This window comes from Mauremys reevesii, linkage group 7 (assembly GCF_016161935.1).
Source record: "Mauremys reevesii isolate NIE-2019 linkage group 7, ASM1616193v1, whole genome shotgun sequence".
In the NCBI taxonomy this organism is placed as follows: domain Eukaryota; kingdom Metazoa; phylum Chordata; order Testudines; family Geoemydidae; genus Mauremys; species Mauremys reevesii.
In genome coordinates this window covers 57,796,330-57,813,344 of record NC_052629.1, presented here as the reverse complement: position 1 = coordinate 57,813,344, position 17,015 = coordinate 57,796,330, and the positions used below count along the sequence as shown (strand labels likewise).

At 42.6% G+C, this 17,015-nt stretch overlaps 1 protein-coding gene across 9 annotated transcripts in view; it reads left to right on the top strand.

Annotated features, from left to right (window-relative positions):
• Positions 1–17,015, top strand: part of LOC120368875 (putative threonine dehydratase) — a 99,215-nt gene that overhangs the window by 64,686 nt on the left and 17,514 nt on the right. For 8 of the 9 annotated variants that reach the window (XM_039481565.1, XM_039481568.1, XM_039481572.1 and 5 more), the window contains 3 exons: positions 328–670; positions 7,661–7,777; positions 8,693–8,934. In XM_039481565.1, the coding sequence (XP_039337499.1) occupies positions 328–670; positions 7,661–7,777; positions 8,693–8,934 (702 nt within the window). Of the gene's footprint in view, positions 1–12; positions 64–327; positions 671–7,660; positions 7,778–8,692; positions 8,935–17,015 lie in introns of those variants that run through there. The other variant, XM_039481571.1, reaches the window with a different exon arrangement.

The window sequence follows — 17,015 nt, the reverse complement described above, 5'->3', positions numbered from 1 at the left end:
TTGAACAAATTAGAGCTATTGGTGCTGAGCACTCATGAAAATCTAGCTCCATATGGTGCACAGGTACATCCTTATTAGCAAGGGAATGATAATTCCTTGGTTTGTTCATGTGCCCAGTTATCTGCTGCCACTGTGCCAGCTGGCTAGCTGTGTGAGCTCACTATGCACATGGAACATGATGGTCCATTAATAACTTAATTTATCTGTCTGAGGCATGCAAGTGAAAGAGAAGATGAGGCGTGGTGTCCTTCTTAAACAGTAGGTGTCAATCTTTTAATCATCCAGACTGTCATTGCTTTATAACAAGATTATTTCATTCTTCCTTAGGAGTGACCGGAAAGTGAAAAAACAAGATGCCCCAACACCTTGTGAACGTCGTTGTTGTAAGGAGGGGCCGATTAGAAATGGCCATGTTGGGCAGCGGCCACCATCCATCAACCCCGAGAGACTGAAAGATTTTGGGGAGGAGGATTACCTGAATGGTGACGTGAAGACTTGGGAAATGAAGATCGTGAGCCGTAATGAGGAATTGCTCAGAGATGCCCTTGTCCCAGTCACTCAGCCAAACAGTAGAAGCAGCCAGCCAACCTCTAATAAGCTGATTCGATTTGAAGATATTAGTGCTGCAGCTTTCAAAATCCAGAGTGGTGTCCAGAAAACCCCCTGCATGGTACGGTATTTACAATGCTTTGTTCTCTGAATCTCTCTCGTCTTATGGGAGTTAGTCAGAAATGACCAGGGAACGTGCATTAATAGCAGCAGATGCGTCTCTATAGGATGATAATCCTTCCAACAATGTTACATTTTTTCTTCTGTTTTTTCACTATCCTAAATTCTCAATTGGTTACAGTGACCTGTAGAATGAAGAATACTATTGCATTATGCACCCAGTTAAAAACACTTGCCACAAGTACTGTATCTTCTTGCTTATGTAGCAGTAAACTGTGTATTGTTGTGTCCCTTTCAACAGTGTTATACTGAAAGCTATGGCAGCACTTCCAGCATAAAAATCCTTCGCTTCACAACAGGCAGACATTTTTCAGCAGGGCCTCAGATTTAAATTTGGTGGCAGATGACTGTGTAATCCACTTACAAAATAAAATTATTAAGAACCAATATCCCAATGGAAATTATGTAAAACTTTGCTGCATCCTTTATAATGGGTCAGATAAGTGCTTTATATTGCTGGAGCAAAAGTCAGTGTTCTGGGGTTGAGGTGATGGCTCCACCGTAATAACCCAGCATGCACTATGTTGGAGACGACGATCCAAATGGGGACTGAACATCATGGGATCTGTAAAACAAAAGTGATTCTAAACATCCAGAGTTAAATTCTGTAAGTAACATGCAGCGAGCAGGGGAAGTATGGAGTGCAAGATACATATGCCTTTTCCATGGGGTTGTGTATATTGGGTCTTTAGGAGCCCAAATATCTTGCTACCTAGGTAAACTTGAATAAGCACGCATAGCTCAGGTTTGCTAGCTATCTGTTTTTCATGTGTTTTCTGTCTTGGTTGGATTTTTTCCTCAGATATTTAAGCCACAACAAAGTAAGAATCAGGTCTGTCTTCACTATTTCCACTGTCCAACAACTAAAATAACAGGAGAGAACACAATCCAGCCCCTTACTTTTCTCTCTAACCATTCCACACTGCCTCAAGAGAAAGATAGTAGGAAAAATAGATTTGTTTTTAAAACAGAGACTTTTTTTTAAGTCACCATCTTTCTCTGAGTCTCCCATTGTGTCCTGTCTTGTCAGTCTGTTTTAGACAGAGCAGTGGCGTGATGCCCATAGCTAAGATTTCCTAACACTTTATATGCAAGCGGGCAGTGGAGTAGGCTCAGGGCAGTCCTTAGGCATACGCAGCTGGATAGGGCACCTGAAAATTTAGGGCACCCCGGGTCTTAGTGTCCACCCTCCTACCTCTTCTTTTCCCTGTTCTAAGCCTTCCTGCAGGCTCCCACAGCTAGCTGCTGCAGCCTGATGAGTCTTCCTCTGGAGAGGATCTAGTAACTTAAAAATGAAAAAGCGTTCCCACCTGCTAGAACTATTATCACCACATTTAAACCATTAAAGAGCAATTCAAGTGGTAATAAAGCCATTTAAGAGGCATATGCCAACCCCCAGGTATATACTGTCAGTCTCTGAATTTACTTTCAAAAACCATTGTGCATGACTGTAATATTTACTCAGAACAAGTTAGTCTACAGGACCTTAGTTTAAAATTTGCTTTAAAAATATTTCATTAGTGTGTTGCTGAAGATAATAAAGTCACATCTCTAAAAAATCCTTGCATACATTTTTAGATGCACAATCTGAGTATTCATCTTTAGCCTTAAATGCTTGGATCTTCAGACATACAGGTTTTTAAATAAATCCTTCAAAGGACCACCCTTATCTAAAATACACATTTTAATTTTAATTACTATAGTACAAAAAACTTGCTTCCAAAGTCTTCCCTTCCTTTCTGTCCATCCCTTTCTCCCTTCACTCCTCCCCTGTTGAAGAGAGCCCTTAACGGGACAACATCCCTTTTCTGCCAGATAGCTGGACAAACGAGTTTCCCTTTCTTTACTTCTGATCATTTGATGAACTAGCTTTAAGAGAACCCTCCAGCAAAATCAGTACCTTTAGTAAGATATAAAGTCCTTTGTTATGCCTAAAAGTTTTTGAAACATATTTTTTTAAGTTGGTGAAATTTCATAAACGTCTATTGTTATGGAGATCACACAAAGCAAATTGGTGTTCCCTTTTTCTAAAAGCGATGAACATTGTTATGACACACTAAACCTTTGTGACTGATTTAATTTAAAATGTCTTTGTTTCAGTGAGTTAAATATGTGGTAATCTGGAATGATTACTTTATGAAGGCTTAAGAGTACATTTAAAATATAAAATCAGCTTAGAAATACTGATTAAGAAAATGTAAAACAGAGAAGAGCTGCATCATGTATTCCATATGTTTAATGTTGTATTCAGCAGGACAGCTGACTTGCCCTTACTACAAAGTTTTTGCAAATAAATCTCTGACAAACTTCAGGGTATATCAAAAAACCTGTGACTGACATTTTTAATTCCCAAATTTAGTGGTTTTCATAAGGTACCTTCTGCATGTCCAGTCTACACCTTCTGGCATTCAGTGGAAAACATGCTCCATTTTCTTTAGAAAGAAATTGCAGAAGAGTGGTGTTTTGGTTCTTTCCCCCCCTCCCCCATTGTCATTTGTTTGATTTGAGTTCAGGGCTTTGACTGGAAGGGGGTGATCAGGGAGTGGGAGGGAAAGAGAGGAGGGAAACAGTGGGGCCTGGTCAGAGTGGGGGCAGGGCCTGGGGCAGAGCAGGGGTGGAGTATGGGCAGAGCCACAGGCAGAAGAGGTGGGCTGGGGAGCTAGCCTCCCCAAGCAGCAGCTTCACCCACTGCCCATGACAGCAGGTAAGAGCAGGTCGGCTCCCACACACCCAGCACATGCTGCAGTCTCCTTAGGCAGGGGCTATATTCACAGAGCCGAATGTGCGGGCGCCACACATTCTGCGTGAGGGAGAGGGTATGGGGGTCTCTGCAGGGAGCTGTGACTCTCTGTCACCGTGAGGTGGTCCAGGCGGCTCCGGTATCCTTTGCTGCCTCCCCCTCCCCCTCCCCCCCGGGCTGTGAGCCCAGTCTGCCTTCTGGCATAGGGCCCCATACATCCTAAGGACGGCCCTGAATAGGCTCAATGGACCTGAGGGAGACGTCATCTCTGCAGAGGTACAAACTACTGAGTAGGTCATAGTAGCTGGAATGGTGTATGGTAGAGGCAGACTGGTTGATTTGCATCATATTCCCTATCTGTACTGTTGAGAGCTCCATTCCATTTTCCCTGACTGTGCCACTTAGATTCTGTGCCTAACTGAACACTGGTGCTGACACATCAAGTTTTTGTTTATGTGCAGTGAATATTCCAGGAAGAGTAGATCAGCATCTGTATTGGAACCAGTGAGTTGGGTGTATGGATTCTGTAAGTTTTTCATTATGCTCAACAACTTGAGTTGGTATTTAATTGTCAGATTTAAAACTGCATTAAGGAAAGAAAACCAGAACTGAGTGAACTTTTTTTGTGTGCTGGATACATAACATGTAAATAATTTACCATTTCCTCTCTGATTTTGGCTATCTATAAAAATTTCTGTGGCTTTTAACATTTATTTTGCTTAATATAATCTCTCCAAAATACATCTTAAGTCACAGGAATCCACAGAACACACATGCTTTAAAAGTTCTGGCAAGCTACAGGTTTTATGTAAGCACCATTCTTTATAAAGTCCAGACATGAGCATATCTGATGGGGCCTAGGACAGAAAAAAAGAATGAAAAAGGCAGCAGTGACTAATAAAGTAAAAGTGTAGAAGAATATATTAAATGGCAAGTTCTATTTAAATATGGGGAGCAGAAATGCTGCACTGACTCTTTGCACACAGATAGCCTGGGCCCTCACTTCCATGCACCTCACACAATCATTTACTTCATTTAAGATCTGCTGGCACTAGAAAAGGTTCAGAAAAAGGGCAACTAAAATGATTAGAGGTTTGGAGAGGATCCCATATGAGGAAAGATTAAAGAGGCTAGGACTCTTCAGCTTGGAAAAGAGGAGACTAAGGGGGGATATGATAGAGGTATATAAAATCATGAGTGATGTGGAGAAAGTGGATACGGAAAAGTTATTTACTTATTCCCATAATACAAGAACTAGGGGTCACCAAATGAAATTAATAGGCAGCAGGTTTAAAACAAATAAAAGGAAGTTGTTCTTCACGCAGCGCACAGTCAACTTGTGGAACTCCTTACCTGAGGAGGTTGTGAAGGCTAGGACTATAACCAGGGTCGGCTCCAGGCCCCAGCACACCAAGCGCGTGCTTGGGGCGGCATGCCGCAGGGGGTGCTCTGCCGGTCACCGGGAGGGTGGCAGGCGGCTCCAGTGGACCTCCTGCAGGCGTGCCTGTGGATGCTCCACCGGAGCCGCGGGACCAGCGGACCCTCCGCAGGCACGTCTGCAGGAGGTCCACCAGAGCCGCGGGACCGGCGACCGCCAGAGCGCCCCCCGCGGCATGCCGCCGTGCTTGGGGCGGCAAAATTGCTAGAGCCGCCCCTGACTATAACAGCATTTAAAAGAGAACTGGATAAATTCATGGTGGCTAAGTCCATAAATGGCTATTAGCCAGGACGGGTAAGGAATGGTGTCCCTATCCTCTGTTTGTCAGAGGATGGAGATGGATGGCAGGAGAGAGATCACTTGATCATTGCCTGTTAGGTTCACTCCCTCTGGGGCACCTGGCATTGGCTACTGTCAGTAGACAGGATACTGGACTAGATGGACCTTGGGTCTGACCCAGTACAGCTGTTCTTATTTTCTGTGTAAAATGCTACTGCTCAGACTTAGAGTGACCATACATCCCATTTTGGCTGGTACAGTCCCTTTTTGATCAGTTGGCAAGAGCAAATGGGACAAATACCCACTTCTATCAAAGTGAGGTGTGGAGGAATGTGTCGGGGGGGGCAGGAGGGAGGGAGTGGCGATGCCTGCGTGGGCTTGGGCCGGGGGTAGGCAGGGCTCTGGCAAGCAGTGATGCTGACCCCTTGCAGGGGCAGGGGCAGGGCTCAGGTGGGGGCAGGCAGGAGCTGGGCAAGCAGCGACACAAGCCCCGTGCCGGACGAGCAGCTCTGGCCAGCACTGCATGAGGAGGGGGCTCAGGTGAGTGGCTCAGGCTAGCCCCACGCGGTATCCCATTTTTCCTTACGGAAATATGGTCACCCTACTCAGACTCCAAAAGGGTGTGAAGCTGTGAGGAACCAGACAGATTTAGCAAAAGTGACAGTAGTGCAAGCTTCACTAGGCTATCAAGAGACTGCCGTCACCTAGTGAGATCATCTGTAAATTGGAGTCTTCCCTCATCCTTTGCCTCTCCACAGACACTGCCAGCGTGTGATAGTGTTTCACGTGACATGGATACCTTTGCACAAGGAAGTGTACTGGTGCATGAACTTGGAAGCAGGGGGAGTGGTCTCATTACAACTCATCTGCCAGTCTTCAGGTGGCAGTGACTTCATCATTGCTAGCATTGGATAGACTGGAGCCAGCAACACAAAAGTGAAAGGTTCTGCATTTCATTACCAATCCCAAGGGCCATCTAATTGCCTGCAATGTGTTTTAAACACATTTTCTGGGCCAAATTGAAAAAGGCAAACCCATCAAGTTATACATCAATGAATGTCTTCTCCAAGGTACCACTTGCAGAGAGGTCATTAGAGCTATGTTTTCTACCTCAGGCCCTGAGGGAAATTGTTGAGGCTTTTTAAGTGTAATATGATGTGAATGATAGAATATAACATGCTTCAGCATCTCTCCAGTCAATTGCAACATCTTCCATTAAGATACCAACGTTGAAAGTGGGTGTGCATGCAGATGTAAAGGGATGTAGCAATAAATTTGTGGGATTGCTTTGGTTCTTGATGTGCATGCTGTTGTGTTACAGTAGCAACTGAAGACCCTAGCTGAGAACAGGGCCCCACTGCACATAGGGTTGCCAGTTCTGACTGGACATATTCCTGGAGGTTTCATCAAATGATGTAATCTTTTGTTCTGGAGTCTCCAGGAATTAACCTGGAGGGTTGGCAAACCTAGGCATACAGCGGGTTGGGGCAGATCTGGGAATAGACAGCTATTGTTACTATGAGGAGTATAATAGTTATAGTATACTTAGGCCTTATGGAAGAATGTAAGGAGAAATTTGAAGAGGGTGGCCTGCTAGTTAAAATGTCCCTAACACATAGTGTAGATGTAGCCTGAGTTAGTTAAGCACCTGAAAATAGCTTAATTGAATTAACTTCTAGGAAAATATAGGTCTATTTCTGCTTTCTATAAAATGCATTGCACTTTAAAAGTCCAACAATATCAAAACTGTTCAGTTGTCATAATTAATATGGTATGACACATTGCAATATGTACATGCAGAGAGATTTAATATATATCGTCTAGCTGTATATTTAAAATAACACAACCCCTCTTCATTCACTATCCTAAATTAGGGCCTGATCCTGCAAACCATAGTCCTTACGCCCATCTTAAGTCGGTGGAAATCAAGTGCCTGTTTCATAAAGTTGTATGCTATTTATATAACAGTCACATTCGTACCAGAGAACTGCATTTTGGTGGCAAGTGAAACGGTTTTGTTCATTTAGTGATGTATATAATAAAGTAATATTAAAAAAATGCAAACTTGCATGTGGTATCCGTATCCATGTGAGAAATGATGCACATGTGGTATTAAGGTAAGGTGGCTCCATACAAGGAAGGAAGTCAAAAATAGAACTTAAAAGAAGGTTATAAGTATTACTCTAAAAATACCTGAATTATCTTTTGCTGTAAAATATGTGGCATATACAGATACATAATGGTGCGGTGTAAATGTTTTATGGACAGTTGTTTGGCATGATCTACATAACTCCCGAGAATCTTGGAAATTACACCAGACCATCATGTATTCTTTCTTAATGGAAATATGTAATACTTCTGTTTTGCTGGAACTGACTAATGATTGTGCTGTGGTAAAACAAGTGAAAGACTGTCTTGGAATGTAGGCATGTAAAATACCGCAGCAACATCATAATCGTTTTCCTGTGTTTTAGTATTCTAGACTTTCAAAGCAATATGGAATGGATATCTATCTAAAGAAAGAGTTCCTTCAGTACACAGGATCTGTAAAGGAGCGAGGTGTGCTTTACCTGCTAACATCTCTACAGCAGGTATGACAAATTATCCAAGCCTATAAAGAACAACAAATTAAATATGCTTAATCTATGTGCAACTTCATGCTGTAAAATTAAAGGTGACCCTATTATCTGTAAATCCTCCCTGGCTTGCTGTATTTCCTCATTTAAGTATTCAAATACTGCTGGGTTGAGCAGCCTAGACATGCCTGTGAATAAATGAATTAAAACATTGTACTTCTATCTTTGTCAAATCAACAGGATTTTTTTAATGACATCTTATGGGAATAATTGAAGGAAAAGTTTGTAGCATGTAGATTTTAGAATTTATTCATGGTGTTTGATCCTGATGCATATTATATACTACTAGACTGACAAAAAAAAAAGTTGAAATCCCAAATTGTGGATTCTGAGAGAACCACCTGGATTAGTGAATGGTTTTGGAGAGAATTCCAGCAGTTTGAATATGGGTTTTATCCCCCTTCTTGTATAAGATGTGTTACCTATCTATAGAAGAAATAATATTTAGCTTAGATAAGGCACTTTAGAAGTATTGATTTTTATAGCCACTCTGCATTATTATGTTACAGAGAGGGAAAGTGAGGCAGAAAGGTCAAGTAATTTTCCCTAGGGCAGAGATGGGGACCTGATCTTGTATCTATTAAAATCACTCTGAGTTTGGCTGTGATTTCAATGGGAGAAGGATTGGGCCCAGGGAATGTTAGAGCTGGGATTCAAACTCAAAAGTACCTGATTCCTATGTTTTAAGCCATTAGATCACATGGAGGTGCATATGCTGTATATCTGTGCCATACCTTGATAATGTAACACTGGGGAAGAAGACTTAAAAAAGGCTAACACAGAACAGTTGAAATCATCTTTGCATGCTTATATGACTAAGCTGCCATTTTCTGTGATACTGTGTGATCTAGAAGCAAATGTGTTTTGCAGGAGCAGCAGAAAAAGGGTGTGATAGTGGCTTCTGACAGTAACTTTTCCATGGCAGTAGCATACCATGCCTCAGAACTCCGCATTCCAGTATTTGTCATCATGTCTACCAGCACTTCACCAGCCAGAGTGAAAATGTGCCGTGAGTATGGTGCCTTGGTGATCTCCTATGGCACTACCGCCAAGGATTCCCAGATCCATGCAAGGAGGCTGGCCCAAGAGAATGGCTATCTATACCTCGAAGAGTAAGTAAATTTCATCAGATAATTGTTCAGAATCTTCAGCTCAGCAAAACCCATTGGTGTCGTATTTTTTACAACTGTAAATCTTGACCCTTGCTCACCAAAAGTTTCACTGAGTCTCCTATGAACCTGGGACAGACTTCCTGAGAGTCTGGACTGACATTTTTTATTTTTCTGGTGAGCCCATGATCACTGGCATTCTTGTATGGTTTCCTCTCCAAATGAGGCAAATTTGGTGGCTTTGGTTGGAATTTGCATTGAGCTTTTGTACTGGTTCAAAGCAAAACTTGAAGTGATGTTTCACCCCCTATTTAATTTTAATTTAATAATGGAAATATACCCATCTCCTAGAACTGGAAGGGACCTTGAAAGGTCATTGAGTCCAGCCCCCTGCCTTCACTAGCAGGACCAAGTACTGATTTTGCCCCAGATCCCTAAGTGGCCCCCTCAAGGACTGAACTTACAACACTGGGTTTAGCAGGCCAATGCTCAAACCACTGAGCTATCTGTCCCCACCCCACCCCCATTTTCCTCCTTCTGCCTTGTAGAAATATTTTAGATGGACGGCATGTATATGGTCATGCAAATCTAACCATTTAATATTAAAATGGTGGAACAGTTCCTATTAAAGCACCATCCTGCAAATCCTTCATCATGGGAGCAGTCCTTAGAAATGGTGGGAAACCTAAGTGGTTTCTCTGCATATCTGAGACCTGTTAAAGCTCCCAGACTGGCCAGGTGACTCCTCTTTTTGGCCACTTTTTGCACTGCTCCTCACTAGAAGCTTCACTCTTACAAGTTGGAAAGCTGCAAGAGCTCACGAGGCTGCACCTCTGTCTATAGAGTCATAGCCTGGAGGACACTAACCATAGGATGCATCTGAGTATGATCCGTCAGCCTCCCCATGGTTATAGACTCAGACCTATGGCCAGAGAGCTGCTGGACAATGTTGTAGCCACCTGTCTGTGGACATAGGGGCCAGGGACCAGAGTAACCAGGGAACAACAGCTAGTGGCCTGGGAGCAGTAACAAGGGAGCAACAGGCCAAGGCAAAGAAGCGTTCCAGCCATAGCCTGCCATCCATTCCAGGAAAAGGAGCAACTAGTTACTTGGGTATCAGGCCAAGGAGATGCCAGAGACAACCATGTGTTAACTAGTCAGCAGGAGCTATTAGCAACAAGTCAGCAACAGGTCCTGTATTGCACACTCCATGGAGAAACTTATGCCACAACAGACAAAAGAAGGAGAGAGTTTCAAGTATGAGACAGGAACAGCAACAGGTTGGCTATAGATGCCAACCAATGAAATCTGGGCAGGAGATGAATAAAAATGCCCTTTACCCCTCTGCTTCCTATGGAGCAGGTTGAGGCAGGCGCTGCAGCCCTAATGAGCTTGTGCAGGTAGCACTCCAGGTCTTGTACCCTGTAATGTGACGGTAGATGCAGAGCAGTGGCCATGTTAGCGTGGATCATTGCTTGGGTGGAGACACTTCTCTTTATATATAAAATCTCTCCTGCTAACTACTGTCTGACATGCATTAGGAAGAAACTTCCCCACTTGGGACCATAACATGTAGGTAATACTGAAAGAGGGGGAATTATTAAAAGTCAGAAGAATGTATCTGTTTTACAGAAAGATCTTGGTTGGGTATATGAGGTCAGAGCTGAAATATGAAATCTAATGTGCCTAAGAGCAAAGGGATGAGTTTTGATAGACAAACCTAAATGCCATATACATGGCACTGAATTAGTTAATATGGAAGAGGAAAAAGATCTAGATATCTTGCTAGACCTATCTGTTAAATTCTCAGTCTAGGGTGCACCAGTGTAGAAGGCTAATAAAATATTGGCTTGTGTCAAGGGGCATATTATATAAGTCTAAGCATACTGTGCTGATATTTTAAGAAGTAGTGTTCAATTTCGGTCCCTTTCTTGAAGAAAAATGTGGTTAAGATGGACAGCATACAGTGTAAGGCAAGGAGAGATTAATGGAATGGAGAGTCTTGTATATGAGGAATGATTGATGAAACTGGGACTCTGCCTTGAGAAAAGGTGATTAAGAGGTGACATGACTGAAGTATTAAACTAGCTAAGGATTATTATAAAATTAGGCATGATTATCTGGTTGAGGGCATTGGAAAGGCCAGATCTAGGGGACGTTGGTTTAAAATGGGAGAATATATGCAAAAAAATGTAAAGAGTTACTGTTTTAGAATGAACATGGTAAAATAGAACAGAGAGGGTTCTTAAGTCTTGCTTAATTGGTTCATCCATCTCTAGTTTGATTTTTGGAACAGATTTACTGAAAATCCTAGCTTTTCAGTGGACAATACGTCACTCGCTGTAGACTGGAGTTAATTAGAGCAGCAGGAGTTCTGTGTATGAACTCGGGAAGTCTTAGGTCAGAACTTTCAAAGAACTCTAAGGGAGTTAAGTGGCCCAAACCACAATGAATTTAAAATGTCCTTAGGTTCCTTTGAAAATCACAGCCTTAGGTGTTAAATGCCCACTCATCCATTTTCCTCCAGTTCTCACTAATTTTGACTGAATGCCACTTTTACCAATGAGAAGGTTTTTTTGTTTCATTGGAACATCATATCATGCATAACAACTAAGGTTGATGGTTTTGTGTGTGTGTGTGTTTTTTTTAACATCATGGTCTGAGCTTGGTTTATAAATCTGGCAACTTTGAAACAAGCATCTTCCCAGGTTGAAACATCTCTGCTGTCAACAGGTTGTGCTTGTGAGAATTTTTATAGCAGTTGCAATTATAATTGATTACTGTAAATATCAATTACAATGTATAGATGCTTCCACCAGGTGGCTTTTAAGTTAACTTTGGTTAATTCAAAACTCAACTATAATAAAGCAAAGGCACCTGTGATCAAAACCTAATTCCACATAGAAACATCACTCAGACACCAAAACTAAAAAGAAAACACAGAGCCGTGCCCTAAAGGGATGTCTGACTCATGCTCTTTTGGGTATAGATTTGAACAGCATTCCTGAATAATGGACACTCACAGGAGACATCCCTGCTTCTCATACTCTTGAGCTCATGTGTGTCAGGAGTTTCAACCCTACCTGTCCCAGTTTTACATAATAGACTAAATGATTTCTTGTGGAGTAACTTTGTGTTTTGGACAGTTAAGCAATGTACAGAGAACCAGGAGTATTTGTTTCAGGGGTTTGTAATCTATGTGTTTTATAACATTTGGAAGGTTTTTTTGGGTTGGTGGTTGTGCAAAAATACCCCAAATAAAAACCTCAAGCGCCCCCCCCCCCCCCACCACCACTAACCTCAAGATTTGATTCTTCTACTTTGGATTTGTAACCCACTTGAAGTGCCTGATGCTCTGAGCCCAAACTGTTAAAAATCAAAATAATGCCTTTCCAAATAGCAATTACAATCCCATTAAAAACCATTCATGTGGATGTACTCCTCACACACTAGCTATACCCTATCACCCACACACTTTATTGAAAAAATATGAAAAGTGTGACAAGGAGGCTAACATACCTGGACCTTAGGAGACTAGGATCAAGTAAATCTCAGAGGTGAGGGGTCTCCTGCCAGTAGTCTCCTTCCACTTAACCAAGAGGACTCTAGTTCAAATGCCTACACCGGTCACAACTGTGGCTGTGACAGGCAGTTATGTAGGTACTCAGATCTCCAAAGTCTCCATCCAGTGACATAACCAACAAACTATCCTTCCTCCTCTGCTATGGATACCATCTGACCATCCTCTAAGTTATGATCCTTGTTGACAAATACTAACTCTCTCAGTTGGAAGTTTTGGTGTCAAGCTCACTACTATTCCACCTTCAGAGTGCAAATGAAGTGCTGTTCTGTGTCAGTAAAACCAACACGAGAGACTTTAGGTGGGGAAGCAAAACTTCATAACTGCCTGTGAAATTCTAGGTAGCAGTATGTAATTACCCAAGTTGGAATTCAGTCATGATGTCCACATTAATGCCATACTAGTGGCAGGGATCTTTAATAGCCACAAGTCTTCAGGCTATTACATTTCTCCTGAAAGAAAGCACATACAGTAGCACAGTGACTCCAGAACAATGCTGAAGCATGGATTCATTTGTGGATTGGAGGATGGAAGAATTGCAAATATTCCTTCCTTGAGTGTCCTGGGTTTTCTTGTACAACTCCACATCCAAGTACTGACCAGATGGGACCTCAAGTCACTTGAGATCTGATATGCTTCCTGAGGTTGGGATAGCTTAGTGGTTTGTGCATTGGCCTGCTAAACCCAGGGTTGTGAGGGGCCATTTAGGGATCTGGGGCAAAAATCTGTCTGGGGATGGGTCCTGCTTTGAGCAGGGGGTTGGACTAGACCTCCTGAGGTCCCTTCCAACCCTGAGATTCTATGATTCTAGTACTACACAGGGTTAAATATTTCTAGAGCTATGTCTGTGCAAGGAAATCCGTATAAGTGAGCAGCCTAAATACCCCTGAGGATCTGGCCCCAGGAGTTTTGAAGGACATGTACAAAACTATGTCATGCAAAAATTATAATCATAGAATCATAGAATCTCAGGGTTGGAAGGGACCTCAGGAGGTCATCTAGTCCAACCCCCTACTCAAAGCAGGACCAAACCCAACTAAATCATCCCAGCCAGGGCTTTGTCAAGCCTGACCTTAAAAACCTCTAAGGAAGGAGATTCCACCACCTCCCTAGGTAACCCATTCCAGTGCTTCACCACCCTACTAGTGAAAAAGTTTTTCCTAATATCCAACCTAAACCTCCCCCTCTGCAACTTGAGACCATTACTCCTTGTTCTGTCATCTTCTACCACTGAGAACAGTCTAGATCCATCCTCTTTGGAACCCCCTTTCAGGTAGTTGAAAGCAGCTATCAAATCCCCCCTCATTCTTCTCTTCTGCAGGCTAAACAATCCCAGTTCCCTCAGCCTCTCCTCATAAGTCATGTGTTCCAGCCCCCTAATCATTTTTGTTGCCCTCCGCTGGACTCTCTCCAATTTATCCACATCCTTCTTGTAGTGTGGGGCCCAAAACTGGACACAGTACTCCAGATGAGGCCTCACCAGTGCTGAATAGAGGGGAATGATCACATCCCTCGATCTGCTGGAAATGCCCCTACTTATACAACCCAAAATGCCATTAGCCTTCTTGGCAACAAGGGCACACTGTTGACTCATATTCAGCTTTTCGTCCACCGTAACCCCTAGGTCCTTTTCTGCAGAACTGCTGCCCAGCCATTCGGTCCCTAGTCTGTAGCAGTGCATGGGATTCTTCCGTCCTAAGTGCAGGACTCTGCACTTGTCCTTGTTGAACCTCATCATATTTCTTTTGGCCCAATCCTCTAATTTGTCTAGGTCCCTCTGTATCCTATCCCTACCCTCCAGAGTATCAACCACTCCTCCCAGTTTAGTGTCATCTGCAAACTTGCTAAGGGTGCAGTCCACACCATCCTCCAGATCGTTAATGAAGATATTGAATAAAACCAGCCCCAGCACCGACCCTTGGGGCACCCCACTTGATACCGGCTGCCAACTAGACATGGAACCATTGATCACTACCCGTTGAGCCCAACCATCTAGCCAGTTTTCTATCCACCTTACCGTCCATTCATCCAGTGACATAACCAACAAACTATCCTTCCTCCTCTTCTGGAATAATGGAATGCCTGAGGTGGGGAGCCTGTTTTCAAACCCTGGCATCTAACAGGGCATTTGAATCCTACATTTTGGAAGTAAATAGACACTCATCAAATAGCTAGTTTTACATTACAAGTGCTAATTTTAGAATACAAATGTGGGATTTATGTTCTATTAAATTACTGTTTATGTATAAAGAGGGAAGTGAAAGTGCTGCTCATATTCCCCTTTATATCTAATCACGTAAAGGTTAAAAAAAAAAAACACTAATGAATTAGTTTCACCACAAACGAAAGTGTTAAACATTTAATGTAGGAGGCTTGGATTGGAGTCCTTTCTAAATGTTAGCACGGAACGTGTGACTGTCTAAAATGCCTGTCCAAGCTGCTAACAGGAATGTCGATCATGCCATATGAAAGGCAGTCTGGCATTTCATACAGCTTTGCATTTTTAAAGCAGCTCTATATATACATTGAATCTTCGAGAGCAACATTCACCTTTGCAAGGCCTCATGAACTTCAACATGTAGATTGCAAGGGTAACTTTAAAAAAAAAAATTCTTGATTGGGGGAAAAAGTGTTCTAATAGCCCAGTCGAATTTCAAAGCGCTGGTGATATTTCTATCTTGTTTTACTTGTAAAACAATCCTATATAAACGGGAAGAGATCGTCTTCAGGTTATGGATCTGGATTGGGGTTCAGTTCCCAGCTCCTCCACAGACTTCGTGTGACATTGAGCAAGCTGGTTAATCTCACTCTGCCTCATCTGTAAAACTGGGATAATGTTGATTCCTCGCCCCCGCCCACCCCTCTGTCTTGTCGATTAATATTGTAAATTGTTCAGGACAGGGGACTGTCTTTTGCTGTGTAGGTAAAGCAGCAAGCACATTAGGGCCCTGAGCTCTGTTGGGGCCTCTAGATGTTATTATGGGATGTTAGATGGGTTGGGATCTGTTACACTACAGAGAATTCTTTCCTGGGTGCTGGCTGGTGAGTCTTGCCCACATGTTCAGGGTTTAGCTGATCGCCATATTTGGGGTCGGGAAGGAATTTTCCTCCGGGGCAGATTGGCAGAGGCCCTGGAGGTTTTTCGCCTTCCTCTGCAGCATGGGGCAGAGGTCACTTGCTGGAGGATTCTCTGCAGCTTGAGGTCTTCAAACCGCAATTTGGGGACTTCAATAACTCAGGCTAGGGGTTTGTTATAGAAGTGGATGGGTGAGATTCTGTGGCCTGCATTGTGCAGGAGGTCAGACTAGATGATCAAAATGGTCCCTTCTGACCTTAAAGTCTATGAGTCTATGATACAAATAATTAATGAATAAATACAGCCCCTTGCACTAGAGATAAAATTAAGGGATGAATATGTTGGTAGAGTGTAAAAAATGAGTTCACTGGTACAGTAACTCTGCTTGGTTTATTGATGTCCGAGTATGTAGAACGCACACAAGTACTCAAAAGTCTTACAATTTTTGATTAATTTGTCATTCTGCAGGCTTAATTAAAATGATTCTAAATCAGCCACCTCTGAAGTTACAACAATCTTTTGTTGTACCTTGCTGGCTGTGTGTACTCTTAATATGTTCATATAACTGCCTGTAGCTGTAAGTGTTTTTCCAATGAATACTTAGGCAGACTAAATCCTCCTCTTATACTTCATGGAGGTCTTCCAAGGGGTGTTAAGGTATCAGATTTTGGCCCTGGATTGTGGAAAGTTTTGTGCTCCACTGATCTGGTCTGTATCTACATGACTACATAAACACAGTGCTTCCCTTTCCTGTAAATTCCCACTATTGTGAGCACTAAATCACACTCAAGTGAACAGAGATCGCTATACCTACCTTAGATTCCTTCTTACTGCTTACAGTTTTGACCGGAGGATATTAGAACTCATGCAGCTTAAGGAAGTTATAGCAACAGAAAAGGGAGTCCTCTCCTTGCCAGCAATGCCAATAGAGAATTCACCTGATCATAATTATAGTAGCCTGAGAGCTAGCAGGATAGGCTTTCTAGGGGCAGAAAGTTCAGTTCATTCGTCGAGCAAAGCACTGCTTGTCACTTTAATCCTGACTCACCTGGATGAAGTCCATCAGCCCTGTCACACTCAGATGGATTGCACACAGTAAAGTGGCTTAGAGATCTTGAAACATTTGCTGTCCTGGCTGAAACTGCTGAACTTGCGTCTGTTTCTTCTCATGGGATTATTTTGCTCCATGTTGCCTTTCAATGTAATGTTGTTTTAGAAAGTATCAGGATTGCTAAGGTTCATTGCAGCAATATCTATAGCTGCAGTTATGTGAGGATCTGATCAGTAGCAGGAAGTACTTGCAATGCCTCCTGGAAATTCTAACCCTATATATTTCCATATGCGATTTTCCTGATAAACTATAGCTTTACAATAATGAACTGCTAACAAGTCTCAACTCTGCAATGACTTGTTTTTTTCATTTCCCCT